Source organism: Girardinichthys multiradiatus, chromosome 21 (assembly GCF_021462225.1).
Source record: "Girardinichthys multiradiatus isolate DD_20200921_A chromosome 21, DD_fGirMul_XY1, whole genome shotgun sequence".
NCBI lineage: Eukaryota > Metazoa > Chordata > Actinopteri > Cyprinodontiformes > Goodeidae > Girardinichthys > Girardinichthys multiradiatus.
Genome location: NC_061813.1, coordinates 18446449 through 18465706, shown reverse-complemented (window position 1 = coordinate 18465706; position 19258 = coordinate 18446449). Strand labels below are relative to the sequence as shown.

The 19258-nt window shown below is 40.5% G+C and overlaps 1 protein-coding gene across 1 annotated transcript in view; it reads right to left on the bottom strand.

Moving 5' to 3' along the window:
• The window catches only part of zfhx4 (zinc finger homeobox 4), an 88733-nt gene that overhangs the window by 25453 nt on the left and 44022 nt on the right, over positions 1-19258 (bottom strand). The window contains exon 6 of the mRNA XM_047349523.1: positions 17685-17919. Within this exon, the coding sequence (XP_047205479.1) occupies positions 17685-17919 (235 nt within the window). The remainder of the gene's footprint in view (positions 1-17684; positions 17920-19258) is intronic.

Genomic DNA, 19258 nt, shown 5'->3' with positions numbered 1-19258 from the left:
CATACACACACACACACACACACACACACACACACACACACACACACACACACACACAGCCAGGGCCAGTGGTAATACTGCCAGAGAAATAACCTTACAGACTTAGTAAACTCCCTCCCTCTTGTTCTGTCACCCTCAAATCTTTATTTACCCTACACTCCCTCTGTATCCCCCTTCTCTCTTCTCTCTTTCCCCTTGTACCTTTCCCCTGAATTTCAGCGCATTTAACAAGCATTTAGATCTTAACCAGATGTTGTTAATGTAGCATGTCTAAAATACTAAACATCAACCTAGCGGAGAGGGTCTACAGCTCCTGCACAGGGCCTGGGAAAAACTCACTTACTCGCTGCACTCGCTTTTCACACACACCTAACCGACGAAGCCCTCCATGCATACAGCACACATTTGATCCTACGCGGCTTTCGCCGTATGTCACGCACAAGCGTCCGCAGCTCGCATGCTAACCTCTAAACACACCAGCGCAAGCAAACGCACGTGATTCCACCCACGCGCAGCCATTTGTTGGGTGAAAACACACAAGAACTTATTACACCAACAACAAAAAAAAGAAAGGTTTCAGGGAGACTGAAAGCAAGACAATAGGATTGTCACATTTAATTCGCTCCTGGTGTGAATGTCAATAAGTTGAACCAACAGAATAAGCTGGAAAATGGAAGATTTTTGCGTTTAAAATGTACTTGTATCAGCAGCTCTAAATTTGCTTTGTTGTTGTCAATTACAACTTCCTGGGACTCTTCATTGTGTTCTCTTTTTGATCATATTGCCCACTCTGCTGTCTTGCAGGCAACTAACAAAACACCTATTACTCCTAAAAAACAAAAAAAACATATGAATAAACATAGCCAGGATTAAAGGCTTGCGTGTCTTGCAAAAAAGAAACTGTTGTTTTGGTAAAGAGGGATTTCATTTTGGTGCTGTGGGCACTGTGTGTGTATGCATGTTGGTGTGGTGATGCTAATGATTCCTTAATGGCAAATACAAAAGGTTTTCACAGGACAAAAATAAGGCTTCAAAAAGGTACAATGATGGGAAGAAAAAAAACGCACCAACACCTGGCTTTATACAATAGAGCAGCAGTGCTACTGTACACCGCTCACACACACACCTGCATCTTACACGAGAGCCATATTGCATTTCAGCAGTTTAAATCACCTTAGGCTGAGGAGGTGAATTGAAGAGGCGGCATGGCAAGCTTACCGAGGGATTTAAGAATAATTTTAAAAGAAGATTCCTCTCCTCTGTTTCATCTCTTCCCATCTCTCTCACTCTCTTTTTCATAATTCCTCTGTCCAATATTTATCTAGCCCCTGATTATAAACATCTGGCCGATGGGGAACCCTGCACAGCAGCAGCTGAAAAACGCACACACACGCATGCGCACACACACTGAGAGTCACACATGCAGTGGAAATATCACACAAAGTCGGCAACGTGACCCTGTCAGGTCCAGACCGGGGGATGGAAGGAGGGGCAAACAGAAGGAAACGGAGTCTTAGCAGACAGGAACGGAGAGAGAGAGAACTAGGAGCTGAGGGTTAATGGCCTTCCCATCTCTGTGATAAGAATTCATTCTGTTCTATTACCAGCACTTATCTACAGAGGCTCCTGTCTTTCTCTTCCCTTGCTCTCAAACTACGCGCCCATACACACACACACACACACACACACACACACATACACACACACACACACACACACACAGGTAAACCCACGGACAACAAGGGTCCGAGATCGATAGATGAACCTAATGAAGAAAGCATCTGTTTCTCGGCATACCTGCTCAACTCTATCAGCCCAACGAGATCTGCCTGTTTTACTCATCCATCTGTCCATCCATTTGTCTATCCACCTATCTTTCTATCTGTCAATCTAGTTTTCTATCTTTTCACACAGCAATCCATCCGTATGCCCAGCCCATATGTTTCTCCGTGTCTCCATTTATCCTTCTATCTCTCCATCAATCACTACACCGGTAAACAAAGATGCGGGCCGGATAGATATAGTTTCGAATTGACCAGACTGGTCCTTGTCATGCATTCAAGGTTTATTTATTTTCCGGGAACCAATGCGAGCCCTGAAAACGAGGAATCTAATAAAATGGCTGCCATGGTTTGAAAGAATGGGTTGTGTGTGTGTGTTTATGTGTGTGTTTGTGTGTCTATGCTTAAAAAAAGGCCTGTGTGGCCAAATGGATAATGCTTAAACAGATCTTTATCCCGTTGCGCTACTGTCCCGTTTTTGGCAGCATCAAACCATCTGCTTTCAGAGCCAAAACAAAGATGTAATCCTAGTTGGAAAACAAAGGAAAGCAATCATCACAAAAGAACTTCCACTGATGTACCAATGTTTGGCTATTAATTTCAACTGTTAAATGTTGAAATCATACACAACTCAATGCTCTGTACCCATCAAAATAAAGATGCACCAATCAGTCGAACAAAGATCAGAATCAAACAATTTTCCATTAATTGATTCTGACTGGTCAAATACTGAAAAATCAGATTTTTTTTTTTTTTTAAATGCATCAGATCTAAAAATTCCTGCTATTTTCGGTCTTTAAACAGATCATCCAACATCAGGTAGTTTGATAAACCTTTTAAATTTAATAGGGACATGTTGCTTTGATGCATAACAGGAAACAATCTTGTAATTCCTTCATTTTCTGTTGGCTTCCAAACTACTACCTCATTCAAGGAACCTGTAGCATATTTTTTTACACTTAAGCCAGAAAAATTCATACATTTGATATTATTTTCAGCCAGTTTGTGTCTGATAGGAAACGAGACAGACGTCTCTCAAAAGATAATAAAACAATTTATTTTATTTTCACATTTTATTTAACATTTATTCATACCTTTCTAGTATCAATCGAACAATTTATATTAGCATGACAGCTATATAACAGTGTACATGCTTTTCACTGGTATCTGGATTTATCTTATTGATATTGAGCTTCAAATTTTGAGGCTGGAAGGTCTCCTTCCCATCACCTTATTATTTAGCCCCCTACACGGAGTCTCTAACAGATTGAAGTTGGGACTGCTGGGCCTCCACAAAACATTAAAATTACTTCCAGTCAGAAGAAACTTGTTGCTAAAATTTAAAGGTTGCCTTACTTATTAATCTGCTCGGGGTGTGAGTAATTCCGATCTTAAATGTATGTGTTATAATAAATAAGAAAACGTTTTAAAAATCAGAAATGGTAAAAATCGGAATTGACACTTCTGACCTCAAAGAAAACCGTAAATATGTATCGCCCTTGAAAAGCCTGATTGGTGCATCTCTACATGTAGTCAATATTTATTACTTTTAATGTTTTGCACAAGTGACTTTCTGCCAAGTTGACAAAATATTATTGTCATGTTGTCATATTATTATTGTAATATTGTCATGTTTCAATAAAACTCGGAATGTCATCTCTGACTTCATGTGTATTGAGATGAGAGAAAAACAAATATATATAACAAAAGTCACAGATGGAAGGAAAAGACATCTTCAAGCTGAATTGAAGACTGTTACAAATAAGGAGTTTTGGCTTTCCTCTGACTTTCTCAAAAACATGCAAAAAATGTCCATTTCATTACTGGCTAAACAATGTCATATGGGCCCCCACTGCCCCTAATAGAAGCAGACAAAGACAGAGCAGCACACATATGCTTTGAATAAATCAGATTACTGAGGGAGAGTGGGGGAGTGAAAGAGTGAGAGAAAGAGGAAAAGAAAGAAAGACACCGCTAGACACTTAGAGGATTGACAATATTCTCATTTTTGCTAACCCCCCCACAGTTTTCCCCCTTTTCCTTTCCTTCACTTTCTTAATGCCCCACCTCCCTCACCCCCACCCCAGTAGGATCTGTTTTAGATTTGAGCGAGTGCTAGAGTCATATCTCCCCCTTATCTCTGCAAGTCGTCAAAAAACAGAAAGCTCCATGTTTCCATGCATTAGACCTCCGGCCCTTGACATGCCACTTGAAAATCTCTCTGCCGCTCACAGTGGCTGAGCAGGATAACATAAAGTGTGGGGGGGGGGGGTGTCTAATTTATCATTTAATCAAATAAAAGGCAGGTTACTGGGCTTCATTGATATCATTCTTGGAGGGTGCGCTGATACAGTGTCATTTCAAAGAAAATGTCAGCTGTGAAAATTATGCAAATTAATTTAGGCACTGTGAAAACAAACACAACCCGAAAACTCCCTAAGTGAGACTACTGTTACAGAGCTATAAAGTGTCATTAGTTTTATTAGAAAAGCCGTTAGAATTTAAGAGGCTGCGACATTTTTTAAAACATATCAAGATGCCCGGTTGTGTTTTTTGGCTCCAGCAATGCAAAAGCACCTCTTAAATGACTTTAAAGGAAAGTATTGATTCCTCTTGAAGATGTAACCAAAAAAAAAAAACAAAAGCAATAGACAGGGTGTGGAATATGTTAACAATTTAAGGAAAAAGGATAAATCAATATTTAAATGACCCCACATATTGATTTATAATTAAGTCTTAATTGCAGCTCTGCTTGGACTTTCAAGCTGCCCTGTGACAATAGCTCGGAAAGAAGATAGGGAAACATTATTGATACACTTTAACAGTGGTGGTCGACCAGACATTGATTCAACCACTTTGCGGTGCCTCTGGCATGCACACCCGATCTACATGCACATGCAGTTTCAGGGGAGAGGCATGAACCTGCCCCTGCATGGACAAACAAAATGAACACACCTCAGTCGACTAACAGAGCATAATTAACCTTCATCCGGGAAAAGTCAGAGCTGTCATATCTACAAGCTTGACTGCCCATATGTTTGTGTGTGCATACGTGTGTATCTATTGTAATTACTTCATTAAGTCTGGAACTGATTTACTTCAAATGAGGTTGTTGGATGTATTATTTTGGACAAAATAAGTGAGTGTAAAGAATCCAAGTGTGGCTTTGTGATAAAATCCATGAAAGCCAATACTCTTATTTTATATTCCTCTGCTTCAGTCCATATAGCCATGTGATAGCATGTCTTCATGTTCAAATCTATGTGTGTGTGTGTGTGTGTGTCCCCAAGGGCCTAATCAGGTATCAGGTACCTTTTGTTTTGGGAACCCATTGATGGATGAAATCTTTATCTGTGCTATTGATCAGGAGGGTGCAGGTCCTAAACTGTCTGTCGAGCTGGCTGCCTACTCCAGCTCTAACAAGATTGCCAGAGCCGAGTATATCAGTTAACATTTAATCAATGGCAGCTTAAGACACAGGGGCTAAGGAAAAGAAGCCCACCACTTCGGCCCCCTGCCCCAAACCATTACTAGGGATTGAAACAGAGTAATATGTGGGTGCAAATGGGAGCTCCAGATGATTACAGGGGATTGGGTCTGCTTGATCACATGTCTTTAGGGGACTGAGGTGTGTATCCGTGTGTGTTTGTGCCTCTGTTTACAGGCATGCAACGGCTCACTTGTCAATACATGTTAATTTGTCCAAAAGGAAAAAGAAAACAGCTTGAGATAGTGTGACTTGGAGTCTCTGGAAAAAAATGGGAAACTGAATAAAGTGATGGATGTATGAGGAAATTTGCTATTCAGGTTAAGTTTAAATAGTTCTCTACAAAAAAAAAAAAAAAAAAAAGTGTGGGGAGGAGCATTAAAACACACACTGCAGAGAAAAGATGTGACATATTGGGCATTGCATGATTTTTCTTTTCTGCCTTGGTTGCAAAAAGCCCCCTGATGGTAAAATGCAAAAGAGGAGACTCAGCAAAAAAGAAATATGATCAGTTAGGCTTTTTTCCTTACTTTTTATTTTTACCATCAGCTCATCTCAGAGTAAATGAAACCACATCAGATCTATGAGACAGATCCTTTCACTCCCATTTTTAGCTTTTTTTTCTCCCTCCATTTTAATATTAATGCTCGCAGCGGACATAAAAAAAAATCTTATTTTGTGAGAATTAGGCTTCTCCATACAGTTTTTCCCTATGTCCTGTCTCTCAGTGTGTACATTTCAGACCGAGTGTAACTGCACGTGGAGTTTGCTAGGGGGTTTCTCTGACGGGGGAAGCCCCTCTTACGTCCCTGTCTTTCGTCCAAAGCCTGAGAGATTCCCACCACCTAAAAATCAATGTGTGTGAGAGCATATGTGCGCCTGTGTGTGTCAAGGTTTTGTAAGACAAATCTCTCCAGCGTGCACCGCTTTAGTGCTATTGAACTGGGCTTCGATCACTCGGCCAATGTGAATAATGCAAGGCAGGCTACTGCTCACTTACACAGCACAGGATGCTCGGCGTGTGTGTCGTTGCGTGTGCACGCACGTGACAGGATGGTCCTTTTCCCCTCCTGCAAATGCAACAGGGCAGCTCTTCGACGTTCCTCCACTTGGCCCTCTTAATCTCGTGTCAGATACAGGAACTCCCACATTGATACTGTGTCTCTGAGTGAGCAAGCGCGCAAGCCGGAGGCTTCTACAGTAGACAGGAAGAGCTTAACTCAGTTGGACAGCTCAGGCCTGCACTTTGACACGCCCTGACTCATTACGTACAGTCGGCACATGGCAGAATATTGCGATTAAAAGAAAGACAATTAGATATGAAGTCAAGGGAGCCTCGCTTACACACATGAAAAAGATACGCCTGCAAACACACATCGCAGGAAATCAGGGTGAGCGTACTCATCCTTATATCCCCGGGTATAAGAAGCAGAGATATTAATAATCAGGATGTTATAAAGTAATTAAAATTATTCCAAGTGATGAGTGTGCTTTGTGTGTGCATTTCATTTATTTATTTATTTATTTTTTGTTAATTAAGTTGAATGATTTGATGTGACACAAACCGTACGCAAGCTTTAATGGTGTCCTATACTTGATGTGGCTGGAGAGGACGACAGTTGATGGGGCTATAGAGAGAGACAGCACAACACACACATGACTGAAACAGATCCAACTGTTCATTGGCCCTGCCTAAGAGGAGCATCTTCTTTTTCGACATAATTATCTGTGTCATCACTTATGAGGCAATTAAGCAAACATCAGTTACTATTTCCTCCCCTCTGTCTCTCCTTTCCACTTATTCTGTAGCTCTCCTCACTCATACCATCTGTTCCAATCTCTGCTCCTCCAGACTATGTCTCCTCTCCACTCTTCTTCTCTCCTCTCCTGTGTGACTTCAGACAAGGTTTCAATTTCAGTATGCTGATTGTCTCATTGCCAACTCCATGCATGTCTAACACTTACTGGCACTCTGGGGACCGACAATGCACACCACAGAATGCCTATTTCACTCCACAGGTTTATATTTGTGTGCGTGTGCAAGGGGTGATGAGGGTGTAAAATGCCTATTACACTGAGAGTCTGGTCTCTCTTACACAGCAGAGAATTCTCTGGTGCCTAAAGAGCAGAAAATTGCAATGCTCCTCTTCCTCAGTCCCCATTAACCTGCTTCTAAAACAAAGGCCGGGCCAAGACGTGTGCATCACCTAAAGCACCATCTAAAGCAACTTGCAGGCCTTGCAGGTATATCATCATCAAAAGGCTGCAGTTATTGGTGAACACATTTAAACCACTTTTTGATATTTTCACAATATAATCGCAATCTTCAATAAACTTCAAACCGGATTTTGTTTTTATAGATCATCACAAAGTAATTCATAGTTGTGAAGCAGAAGAAAATTGTTTTGTTGTTTTACAAATAAAATCTGAAAAGTACAGTGTGGTTTTATACACGGTCCCCTGAAATCAAAACTCTGTAGAACCACCTTTTGCTGCAATTAAAGCTGTAAATTATTTTGGGGTATGTCGCAGCCAGCATTGAACATCTTGAGACGGAAGTACTTGCCCATTGTTCTTTGCAAAATAGATCAGGCTCAGTCCGATTGGATTAAGAGTGCCTCTGAAAACTAATGTTCAAATCCTGCCTCAGATTTTCAATTGGATTTAGTTGTGAGCTTTGACATGGCCATTCTAACCCCTGAATTTAGGTTCAGGGTTCAGCTGGAAGATAAACCTCCACCCAAGCCTTAATTCTTTTGCAGCCTCTAAAAGATTTCCTTCCAGGATTGCCCTGTATTTAGTTTCATCCAGGTTCCCATCTGGCCAGCTTCCCTATCTCTGCTACAGAGAAGCATCCTTACAGCACGATGTTTCTATCACCATGTTTTACCATGGGGATGGTGTGTTCAGGGTGGCATGCAGAGTTACTTTTGGGACACATATTCCTCTCATAATGTTTTTTTTTCATGGAGACCAAAAAGTTACATTTAGGTCTCTTCTGACCAAAGCATCTTCCTCCATATGCTTGCTGCCTCCACTGCATGGCTGGTGGCAAACTTCAATCAAAGGTTGGAGGGGTACGATTACTTTTGTCAGACACTGTACTTCTTTTATACTGTATCTTTATGTAACAACTTCCCATTAGCATATCTTGTTCTGTCAATTCACTCACCTAAATTTGGCTAAATCTTTATTTTTATGCCCTACAATGACCTTGTCCCTCATTTTTCCTCCATTCCCTCCATCCCAAAGAAAAGCAAAGAGAGACAGGGCCTCGAGAAGAGCTTCAAGATGACTAAAGCAGCAGGCATATTTGTCTAATTTGCACAAAGACATCCACAACAAAGCACAAATCAAGCTCCATGCGCACTCAATAGATTTTTATCAGTCTATCCATTTCTTGTTCTTTTTTTCCCAGCATCCTTTTTTTTAACCCTCTGTCACATTCGTCTTTCTCCCTCTCTATTTTCAGAGCGTTATTAGGACATGATAAAAGCAAAAGGGATGTCATGACACAGGACCCCCTGTTAGCATTAGGAGGTAGGAGAAAAAAAAAGCGAACGAGAGAACGTCGGGGGGAGAAAAAAGATGAAAGAGATTTGTCTGGAAATGATTGCTCACAAGGCATTGATTCTCTGCTTTAATCTCGCACAGTGTGCTCATATTTCCTATTAGGGAGATGAAGAAAAGAAGCGAGAGGGAGATGGGTCTTACTCGGATAGGTAGGGAGGTGAAACTTGACATACCTCTGTATTTGTTTTCTTTTTTTCCCTTTTCGTACAGATACATGTTCCTTATTTCTAGAAAAAGAAGAAGTTTGTTTTTTTCCCCATACGCTACCTTGCTGTTAGACCATTAGCTTGCTGTAAGTAAACAATAGAGAGTCACAGGTATTGCTACTGAAACCCTGGAGGGTCATACACACACAGATACACACCCACATGCACACACAAGCCTCTGACAGCTGCTGTTACTGCAAAGCTTCCTTCGGTTAGCGACGATTAGCCTTAGCCTATAAGTAATCAATAGCTGCTATCAATTCCATACTGCTATTGATGGAAGAGGTAAACCATTGAGAAAGAAGAGTGTGGAAAATTGCTGCAAAAGGGGATGATTTTTACTTTTTCAAGACTGGTGTGATTAAACTGCTTTTTTTAGCTGTTTTTTTTTTTTTCCTTTGCGACATATAGACTGCATTCAATGTTCATCTGTGAATTGTATCATTGCCGTCGGAGATTAGTGGCTGCTTGGACCCTGTGAGTGCATTGCCTGGTTACCGTGACTCCAGCTCCACACAACCCTCCTCCCATCACTGGATTGTTTGTCTTAATGCTGTGTGACACGGTCCATTGTTTTGTCCATCTGTGGTTAAGAGTCAATGGACAGGGGGTGTATGAAGGGATCGGGGAGGGAGGTGAAAGAATGGAGGTGAGGAAGAAGAAAAAAGAGTGGGTGAAGGGGTGGTGGGCAGTGAAAAAAAGAAAAATAAGATGGAGAAAGCAGCTAAATGGTAACAAATATGGAAAGCGAATGTTTAGAAAGAACCTGCGGATAAGGATAAAGGTGCAATGACCCTGTGATTTCAATGTGGCTCTTTACATAGACCACTTCCTGCTCCAGGAGCCTTCAGAAGCTTTCAGTTCCATATGGAGCAGAGCCTTGAGCTCTTTGTGATATCACCAATATAAAAGACATCATGGCCCCATGACGGCAGTCCCCTCTTCAAAGGGTTAAGTCATATTTAGTATGCGTCCTCAGAGTTCCATGGCTTTGTATTGTAAATAAGGCTAATGTGGCATTGGTCAGGTATGCTAATTCAGATAATCAGTGCAATTTCTGCAAATTATAACTGTCAGTGTGGTGGGCAGAGAACCTTGGTGGAAAACATGAGGGAACAATTTAGCTTGGGTAATACCCCTTCACCAAAGAGCTGCTCAGCTCCAAAAGAAAAACAATCGGCCTGAGCCCGTACCGCCCCGACACACCATTTCAAAAATAGTTTATGGTGAATGAAGCTCTTTTTTTCCCCCTGAAGTACAAGTCAGGCCGCTGCCCTTTTTCTTCTATGTGCACACACAGACCGCAAAGTAATTATAATTTGCTTGGATGGAATTATTCAAAAAGTGACCACATCTTTTACTTCCACTGCAAGAGAATATGGTTTTTGGAAATATGGGGTAAATTGCTATCTTGACGAAAATATAATAATATACATATATAAATGTGTCTTATTTTGATTTGACAAATGATTTAAAATGCAGCACATTGTCTCCAACTAATTGCAGAGTGATTGAAAAAAATGAACCTCTGGAGTAAAATCCCTCAGTCTCATCAGGGACTACTTTTTTAAACTCATTTTGGGCATGCAAAACAACATTCCAAGATTTCGATGATGAGAGAAATTCATCTGACAGAAATCTATGGATTTATAGTCTGTAAATAATTTCGTGATACACACTAGATGAAAGAGAAAGGCCAAAATTACATTACTGATTAATTTAAATGAAAGCAAATAAACAGGCATAGTAAATGCTTACCTTAAAAAGGATGGTAAAGCAAGGATTGATAAAAAGGTTTTAAGCAGTCAATATCTTACCTATAGTGAATATATCCTTAGAGAACAATAATGTGCTGGTTTATAAAGTGTCTGCTCAGAAGCAGAGAAGGAAAATAGAACCAAAAAAGTTATTCCCCAGAATATCAATCTAGTTTCTCTATCATTCTCCCTGAAAGATAAATTTTTCACACTGCAAAAACAGCAGACCTCTTCTTGCTCCATTTCTCTAAAACAAGGTTTGTTGTCGTTTTTCTTCTTCTGCCCTTAAAATTCTTTATGTGGTGTGTGTTTGGCACCAGCATCTGACTGAAGTTATCACTATCTCTGTTGCACACGAACCTTCGCAGATACTCCTAGCGGACCCTAATGTTTGGCGTACAGATTGGAAGGGTTCGCAGTAACAGTCTAGAAAGTATAAATTACCCTTTATTGTCTTTAGCCAATGTCGTTGCATTTGCATATACAGAAGACGATGAATATTTGACAGAAAATGAAAGTAGAGGGTGCTGTGCCACCACTGATCCACTGGGAAACACATACTGAGAGCAGGACCTTTAAAGTGCCTCCTGTCAGTGTAACTGTAAGATATAAAATAAAACAGCAAAAAATGCAAAACATAGTATAGTGGTTTAAGTGAAGCCCATACTCCGCATAGATAATCTTCGCTTTCTATGTAAAGACATGACAACGGTTTGAATTTCATAAAATCGTATTAGCATTAACTGCTAGGATGTTTTTGAGATTAGAGTGGTTTTACACAATATTAAATCCACTTTGTTCTTGGCTTTTCTCAGACTAGCCCTAAGCTTCAGCCTTCAGATTTATACTAAGTAAAAATTCCAATACAGTTGTCTGTTGCAAGACATAATGTATAGATCAAGATGTAATGTGGATCAAGATATATATTTGGGAACTTGCTAACTTGACAGCATGCAGTCAGTATTTTTTGGTTTTTAGCAGTCAGTATTTTGTGGACGGTTAGCGGTGTAATCCAATGCAGCCGATAACAGCTTTGTTTATTCACAAAAAAATCTGAAACAAAATCATCCTTATGCGTGCTAACTACATATATCCAGCCTTTCAGCTGCTAGCAGCTACTTCATATAGCTTTTGCTAACACAACTGCTGTGTTATGTTCTACTGCTTGTCAGTGGGCTTTGACCCATTACTGCTTTTAACTTCACATGTGCAACTTGAAAACTCCTGAGCTCTCCCTTTAATATATTTGTAAAAGTAATAAACATGGATATTTACAAGACGTCAGCTGAGCTATATGTTTGCCTCCCCAGGCAAACTTAGAAGACAAAATGGCCACCCCTGTGCTAACGCTGGTGATTAGTTAGCTCTGGCTGTGTGTGCTATGATTTTTCTCACTCTTATAGGCATTTGCGAATGTTTATGTAATGGCCACAAATTACTGAGACAAACCCTGGAAATAGACTTCTGTCTGAGGAGAGACCTTGCCCAAAACGAAAAAAAAAAAAGGAAAAAAGAAGAAGAAAACCACTGGAATGACAAAAACCACCTCCACCACCCAGAGGGATAAAATTAAGCAGTGAAAGTAAGGGAGGAGGGAAAACCTAATACCTCAAAGGTTTTTGGAGTCATGCTCTTTGTGGAAACAGCAAGGCCAACAATAAAAATTGGATGATTGTGTTATGCACTTGTAGTGATTCTGACACAGCTACAATACAGTTCAGGTTAAGTGCAAATGGAACCAGGGATCGTGTCAAAGCACACTTTTGCTGTGCCCATGTTCCATCACTTCCTTCTGGATGAACACAAACAGGCCTATATCCACACACAAGTGCAAGGATAGGAGAAGTGCATTAAGCTCCGTTTTGTAGCCTACAGCTGCCACATAAATGGTTAGCGTGGCTACACTAATTTGACAAGGACCAAAAAAAAAAAAAAATGTCCCAGAGCCTTATCACTCAGAGAAAACAAAGGGATCCAGAACACATGCACACGCTCACATACACAAAGCATCGTGCACATGATAAAAGTGCTGTTGGTCTCTCCAAGTCAGACAAGGTCTTTTGTTTAAAGGGGGGATTCAGACAAAGAGGGTCCTCTCCCTCCCTCTCTAATGCATGTCGGGTGGTGGTGGGTGGGGTGGTACAGTGCGATGGAGATGTGTGGATGGTGGGGTGGTGGAGTATGGATGACAGGCTGGGCTCTCTGAAATAATTACCTACATAAGATCCCATCTTGTTTTCCTTTTCTTTTTTTTTTGGTAAAAGGGAGAGAGGGAACACAGAAGGGGGAAAATGACAGAAAGTATGCAGAAAAGGCCCCATGTTTCTGCTCGGTCTGACTTATGTGGAGCTTTGCACATGATGAAGAACAGGGCTAATGGTCGAGGATTCACACACGCATACACACACCCAAGTGCACCTCATAGCAATGTGCTTTGTGGCTAAACAAATGGTGAAATGGATGAAACAGAGCCGACAACAGAAAAATCACTGTAACAACCAAACTTCAGACACTCTTAACGTCTCCAAAAATCCAGCTAAACAAATTGTTAAAATTATGAAACCGATGATGGAATACCCATGACTTGCCATTTATCATACTTTCTTTTCTTTTTTTGCTTGAGTTACACTAAGCAGCTCCATTCAGGGTTCATTGCAGAACAGAGGAAGAGAAAAAAAATCTAATTCTTCTAATCACTTTTGGACAACCCTCAAAGAAATGGCATCCGTGTCCTCCATGTTGAGAGGGAATTCATTTATGCTTGCTTTTCTGATGCAAACTGGCATTTTTTATAAACTCAATTTACTTTATCTCATATAATTGTACACAAAGAGAGACAGTTTAGCTCAGAAATGTGCACACAGTGAGTTTTTTGTCTGAGAGGGACATGAAAGATAATTGTGAAAAGCTTTTAGTGTATGTACACTGACTGTTCACTCCCTGCACAGTTCACACACATAAGTGTGTTTACCTTGAGATGTACTTTTAAAAATTAGAATCAAACAGGTAAATAATACTAAAAACGGTACTCGCAAACAAAATCAAAAAACAAACCACTAGATTGGCTCCTGTCTTTGGTGAAAGCACTTTTACCCTTATAGTGTCTATGAAATGCCGTATCCTTAATTGGGCCATAAAATCTGCATCCAAATTGTTTAATGAAAGCCATTCACATGTACATAAAGTCCAGAGCAATAGAACTCTCATTCCCAAATGAGCCTATAATTATCTGGCTGGGTTCCAAGTCCCAGGCTTTAAGAGAAAGATACCGGTCAGCGTTTAAATTAATCTTTTTCATACCAGCCTTTAATGAACAGAAAGTGCTCAAGTCAGGAGTTGCAGCCCCAGAAAACTAACAGCCCACATTCACACATCCACATATATACACACATCACCCTCAAACCTAAGACTGGCTAAAAAATGTTGCCTAATATAGAAAGTTTTGCTACCATTACAACAGTTACATCATCTATCATTACGAATGCACATATTTTCTTATAACATAATCGAGTACTTTTGCAGAAAAAAATACACTAGACTAAATTTATAAAACAAGAAGACAATCCCCATTTCTTACAATGAATTCTCAGTCTGACAGTAATGAGATCTCATGCCCCACGTTCTCACGATATTGATCAAGTCTCGTCTGGTTAAACCCTATTCAGATGCTGTCACGATGCAACTTCCTCTGATGAAATAAGTTATTAATATGGACTCTGTTTGTAAATGTGAGCACTTTAACCTTGACACTGTTTAAAGATTTTGATACACTGTTAAATAGCAACTGGCTAAATGTTAGCAGCCATTACTGCTAAAGTTAGCATCTACTTCAATGCTTGATTTTGATCATAGGTCAAAACCTGACGTAGTTAGACTGATGGACCCTAAACTAGGTAATTTTACAATGAAGATAGATTCCATAAAAAAAAAAAAAAATTTGAGATTTATAGAGCATTTAATTGTTCCAAAAATGACCGCTTTCAATGTATTTTGGCTGTAAATCCATCCAGAATATGTCAAGCATTAATACCAAAATATATGGACAAGTCAGAATTTAACTGGATTATTCTACTCTAAAAACAGAAATTTCAAAACACTGTTTCTGATTTGTGAAACATTTACTCTGTGTAAAACAAATAACAAAGGGAATTGTTCTGTTCCCTAACACTGTGATAAAATGGAATTGTTTTTTGGAACTAGATTTTGTGCATTGTCATATCTCTTTTTTTGTTTTCTTTTAAGCTTTTGCTCAATTAACAGACCTGCATAATTATCACGATAAGAAATTGCAGTTGTAACATCAACCATTTGCCTATTTAAAAAAAAGCCTGTCAATAAAAATGCAAATTAACAAAGCAATAATTAGGCATCCAGAAAAACTGTTTTAACATGTTAGCTCTGCACCAGCTTCCTAATAAAAATTGACTGTTTGGTAAATCTGTGGCAAAACCAAAGCCCCATTCAACACATTTGCCATGTTTTACCAGTGAAACATTTGAAAGAGGTGTAGAAGCCAAATATTACTTTTGAAAGCTTTAAAACAGCTTGTTTTACCTAACTAAAAATGTAAAAAACACATCAAGGGGTGGAAAAAGTGTCTTAAAGCTTCTGTTTGGGCTGAAAAAACAGATACAATGAGGAGTCAGAGGGAGACTGAGCAAGCAGGACAAAAAAGGAGAGAGGGAGAGAAAGGGAGAAAGAGAGAGGGATGCATTGGGCCAAGTTAAAATGTAAGGTAATGATTTATCTAAGCATGTTTTGCTGCTGCACCCTGATTCGCACTGAAGCTTTGATCCATGTGTAATTAAAACCAAACGTCCACCAGCATCATTCCTATTTCAGGACTGAAAGCTCCTCTCTTGTCCTGTTCGTGTGAGTTGTAATTCATATATATTAGTAAGTTATCAGTCTCCATCTGTTTTTGGGAGTAAAGGCACAGTATAAACAGGATACTTTGGGGTGCACAGCTTTAAATACGCACGTGGGCCAGCACACAAACACACACACACAAGTGGATGGTTGGCATAATGCAGTGCAGAAGTTCTGTTGAAAATGTGTTACCCTCCTGCACCAACACTACGCCACACTCTACCCGCTTCTTCAGGTCAAGCAAAGCAAAAGCAAGTTAAGCACTCATTTTCTCCCAGCAGCATTAACATAGGGATGACTAAATAATGGACCCTGACTCTCAGTCTTCTGGTTTAAATTAAAGCACAGCCCCCTCCTCTTACACCCTACAACCCCTCACCAACCATCCAACCCCCACTCAAAGAAAAAAAACGATTAATCTTTTTTCCTTTTTTTGTCTCTGAATGTTTTACAGTTCTGTTACACATATTAGCTGCTGGCAGGACGGAGACTCTTAAATGAAAGCCAAATTGCTTTGGTCATGAGAAAGGAAATGAAAGCTCACTCCAGGGAGAGACTGTGTAGCCATAGCATACATGAGAGTGTGTGTCAGCAATGCCTGTGTGTGTGTGTGTGTGTATGTGTGTGTGTGTGTGTGTGTGTGTGTGTGTGTGTGTGTGTGTGTACAGGCCTTCCACTGTGAGATCCTCCCAAGGTGAAATTTCATAAGCTGACTGGTTGCCGGCCTGGGATGTCCCTGTGCACAGGACGGTGTGTGCTTGTGTGTTTCAAATAGAAGTGCGGGCAGCCTAATGGGAACAGCATGCTCATTTTGGGGAGATTAGGGGGAACGGACGGGTCTCTATCGAGAGACGTAATATTGATGTGAAGGCCCAAGAAAAGAAGAAATAAAGGAGGGAGCAAGTAATTATTAATAAAAGAAAGTGAAGATTCAATGAGAAATTGACAGTTCACCAGAATTGTCTGATTTAAAGCTCGATCGTACCTGACTGGTAAGCGTCTGGAAAATGCAGTCTTTACCCAATCGGTAAACAAATCATTTGAAAACACCACCAGCTCTCGCTGACAACTTTAGTGTTGATGTCATAACTGAGTGAAAAACGGTCAAAGTTACAGATTTTCTGTTTTAGTAAGGTCTTTTAAACTAAGCCAGAGGAAGCAGGAGGGTATAGGAAACTAGTTAAAGGAATTTTTATGTTCTATGACATGCCTGTGGTTCACTTCCTCCGACAAAGAGAGAAAAAAAGTGAGATTCAAAACAGACAACAGGAAGGCTGAAGATAGCAAAACTAATTTCCTCAGTTTTATCCTTTTGAGTTTTCAACCTCTGTCGGTCACGGAACATGCTATAATTGGAATGTGGGCAGCCTTTTGGAAATTCCAAAGTTAAGGTGAGGTACTCTAGAACAGGCTAAGACGGGGATTTAAATAATGCTAGTTGCGCTAACAGTGCTAATTGATAAAACACTATAAGATGCTGAAGCCAGTTTGAAATATGAATTTTATAATGTGTTTGTTTTAAACTATAATATATAGATATAACTGTAAAACAATGTTTTACAGCAACTAGTCTCCCACCAACAGTGTGATGTCAATTACCACTCAGGCATGAAAGAACCAAAAAAAAACTAATATTGTGAATGCTTCTTATATTACATTATTGTTCTTAAAGAAAAACAGGAACTGGCCAAAATCTGTATGGGCAGATACAAGCTTTACAAAAACCAGAGATCAGAAATAGGCAACAAAACTCTGATTAGTGCATCTTTGGAATAAGATGGGAGATATGAGTAAATAAACAAAAAACACTGACAAAACTGAGAAACCAATGGTTTCTTTGGTTGAGAAAACGAAACATAATTATGAAAAAAAAAAAAACTGTTCATATTCCCAAAAATGACAGGTGGCAAAACAAGAAATGTGTGTGAAAGATAATCTAGCGTTAAGATCAACTAATAAATTCAATTCAGAACAACTAAAACATAATGAAGCAGGTTGATGAAGGACAGACCTGGGCTGGCGGGGTACTCCTTGACCTGGAACATTTCGTGCAGGCTCAGTCCTTCGTCATCCCCTCCTAGGCCTTGCTGGTGCAGCTGGAGTTTCCTCAGGCCTTCGTTCTGCTGGTGGCGAGCGGAGCGGGCGTGCTGCACCAGGTTGAGGCGGGCCTTGGTGGAGTAGTCACACAAACTGCAGAGGTAGACATACGATTCTTGACTGTAGGCACTGTCCTGCTTCTGCAAGTGCTGCGGAAACAAAGAAGAACAGATATTAGTTGAACCTGCAAAAGCGACCCTAAAATACACCTAAAATGAACTGTGAATAAAAGAGCCCAAAGATTAAAAAAGTTTGGGTTTATGTTTTCTCTTTATCATGCACTTTGTCCACCTCTCCTCATTGTCGGCAGCTGTAGGGGTTTCTCATTCAACGTGTGCTGTCAGTTGCAAGCCCTTAATTTTCCAGTTGCCTCTTTAATGGCATTGCAGCCATGCAAAGCTACCCCCTACCTCCTGTCCCGCCCTCTGTGTTGTGTAGGTGCATGAACCCACATGCACGCACAGCCCCCCCCCACCCCCCCCCCCCCCCCCCCCCGCCCCCCCCCCCCCCAATCCCACCTTGCCCTGCTCCCATACACCCAGTCAAGCCAAGCATATCAAGTGTGCTTCTGTTGTTGCTGCCGGGCTAATGAACAATGCACAAAAACAAAAGAGCAGGCCAAGCTTTTATTATCTGATCCTCTGCAGAGGGAGGGGAGGGGGGCACAGGGAGCAGAAGAGAGCAAGGCATGGAGACAGATACACAGAGGTGGCTCATGCAGGTTGGCTTCTACTTTGTTAAGATTTATTCACACTGCTTTGTGAAAAACAGGTGCAGAGCTTCATGCATTAATTAATATGTACATTGGTGTCTGTGTGTGTGAATGTGTGCGTGTGGCAACCAACTCTCATGTCCTATAGGAAGATGTTTCTTTCATGAAGCAATTAAAACTTAGACAGGTAATATTTTCATATTCTTGCATCATTTTAAACAGAGCAAGGAGAACCTAAAAAGATGCATGTGAAGGAGTGTGTGTGCGTATGTGTGTGGTGGGAGGAGTGAGGCGCAGGTGTGTGAGTTCAACACCCCCTCTTTCCATTTTTCCCTTTGACAAACAGGGATTAGCAACATAGCTACAGCCACTAACACATCTTTTCTCTCTCTGTCTCTCCCTCTTTCTTCCCTTTTGTAGAAAATCTAGCGAGGGTTTTCTCACGAGACGGTGGGACGTCCCCTCGCAGTCAGAGGGCCCTTTCAAAAGTCTTAAGTTTTAATTAAGTCGGAGTTGTCAGAACAAAGCTCCCCTAGTCCAGAGCTCAGGGCCATTAATTACAGCTATCTTTGTTTCTCTGTGAAAGGAGGCCTCCTTTGCTTTTCCTCTCTTTGCTTCTTTTCTTTCATCCCCTCCCTCTTTTACAGGAGAACCGGACTGCTGAGCCTGTGGAAACCACACGTGTGTTATGGAAACAAACATGTATTTATCACAGGCAAAGAAAAGAATGCTAAACTGTTTTTCCTTTTGTTGAAATCAAAACTTTCTTAACTTTA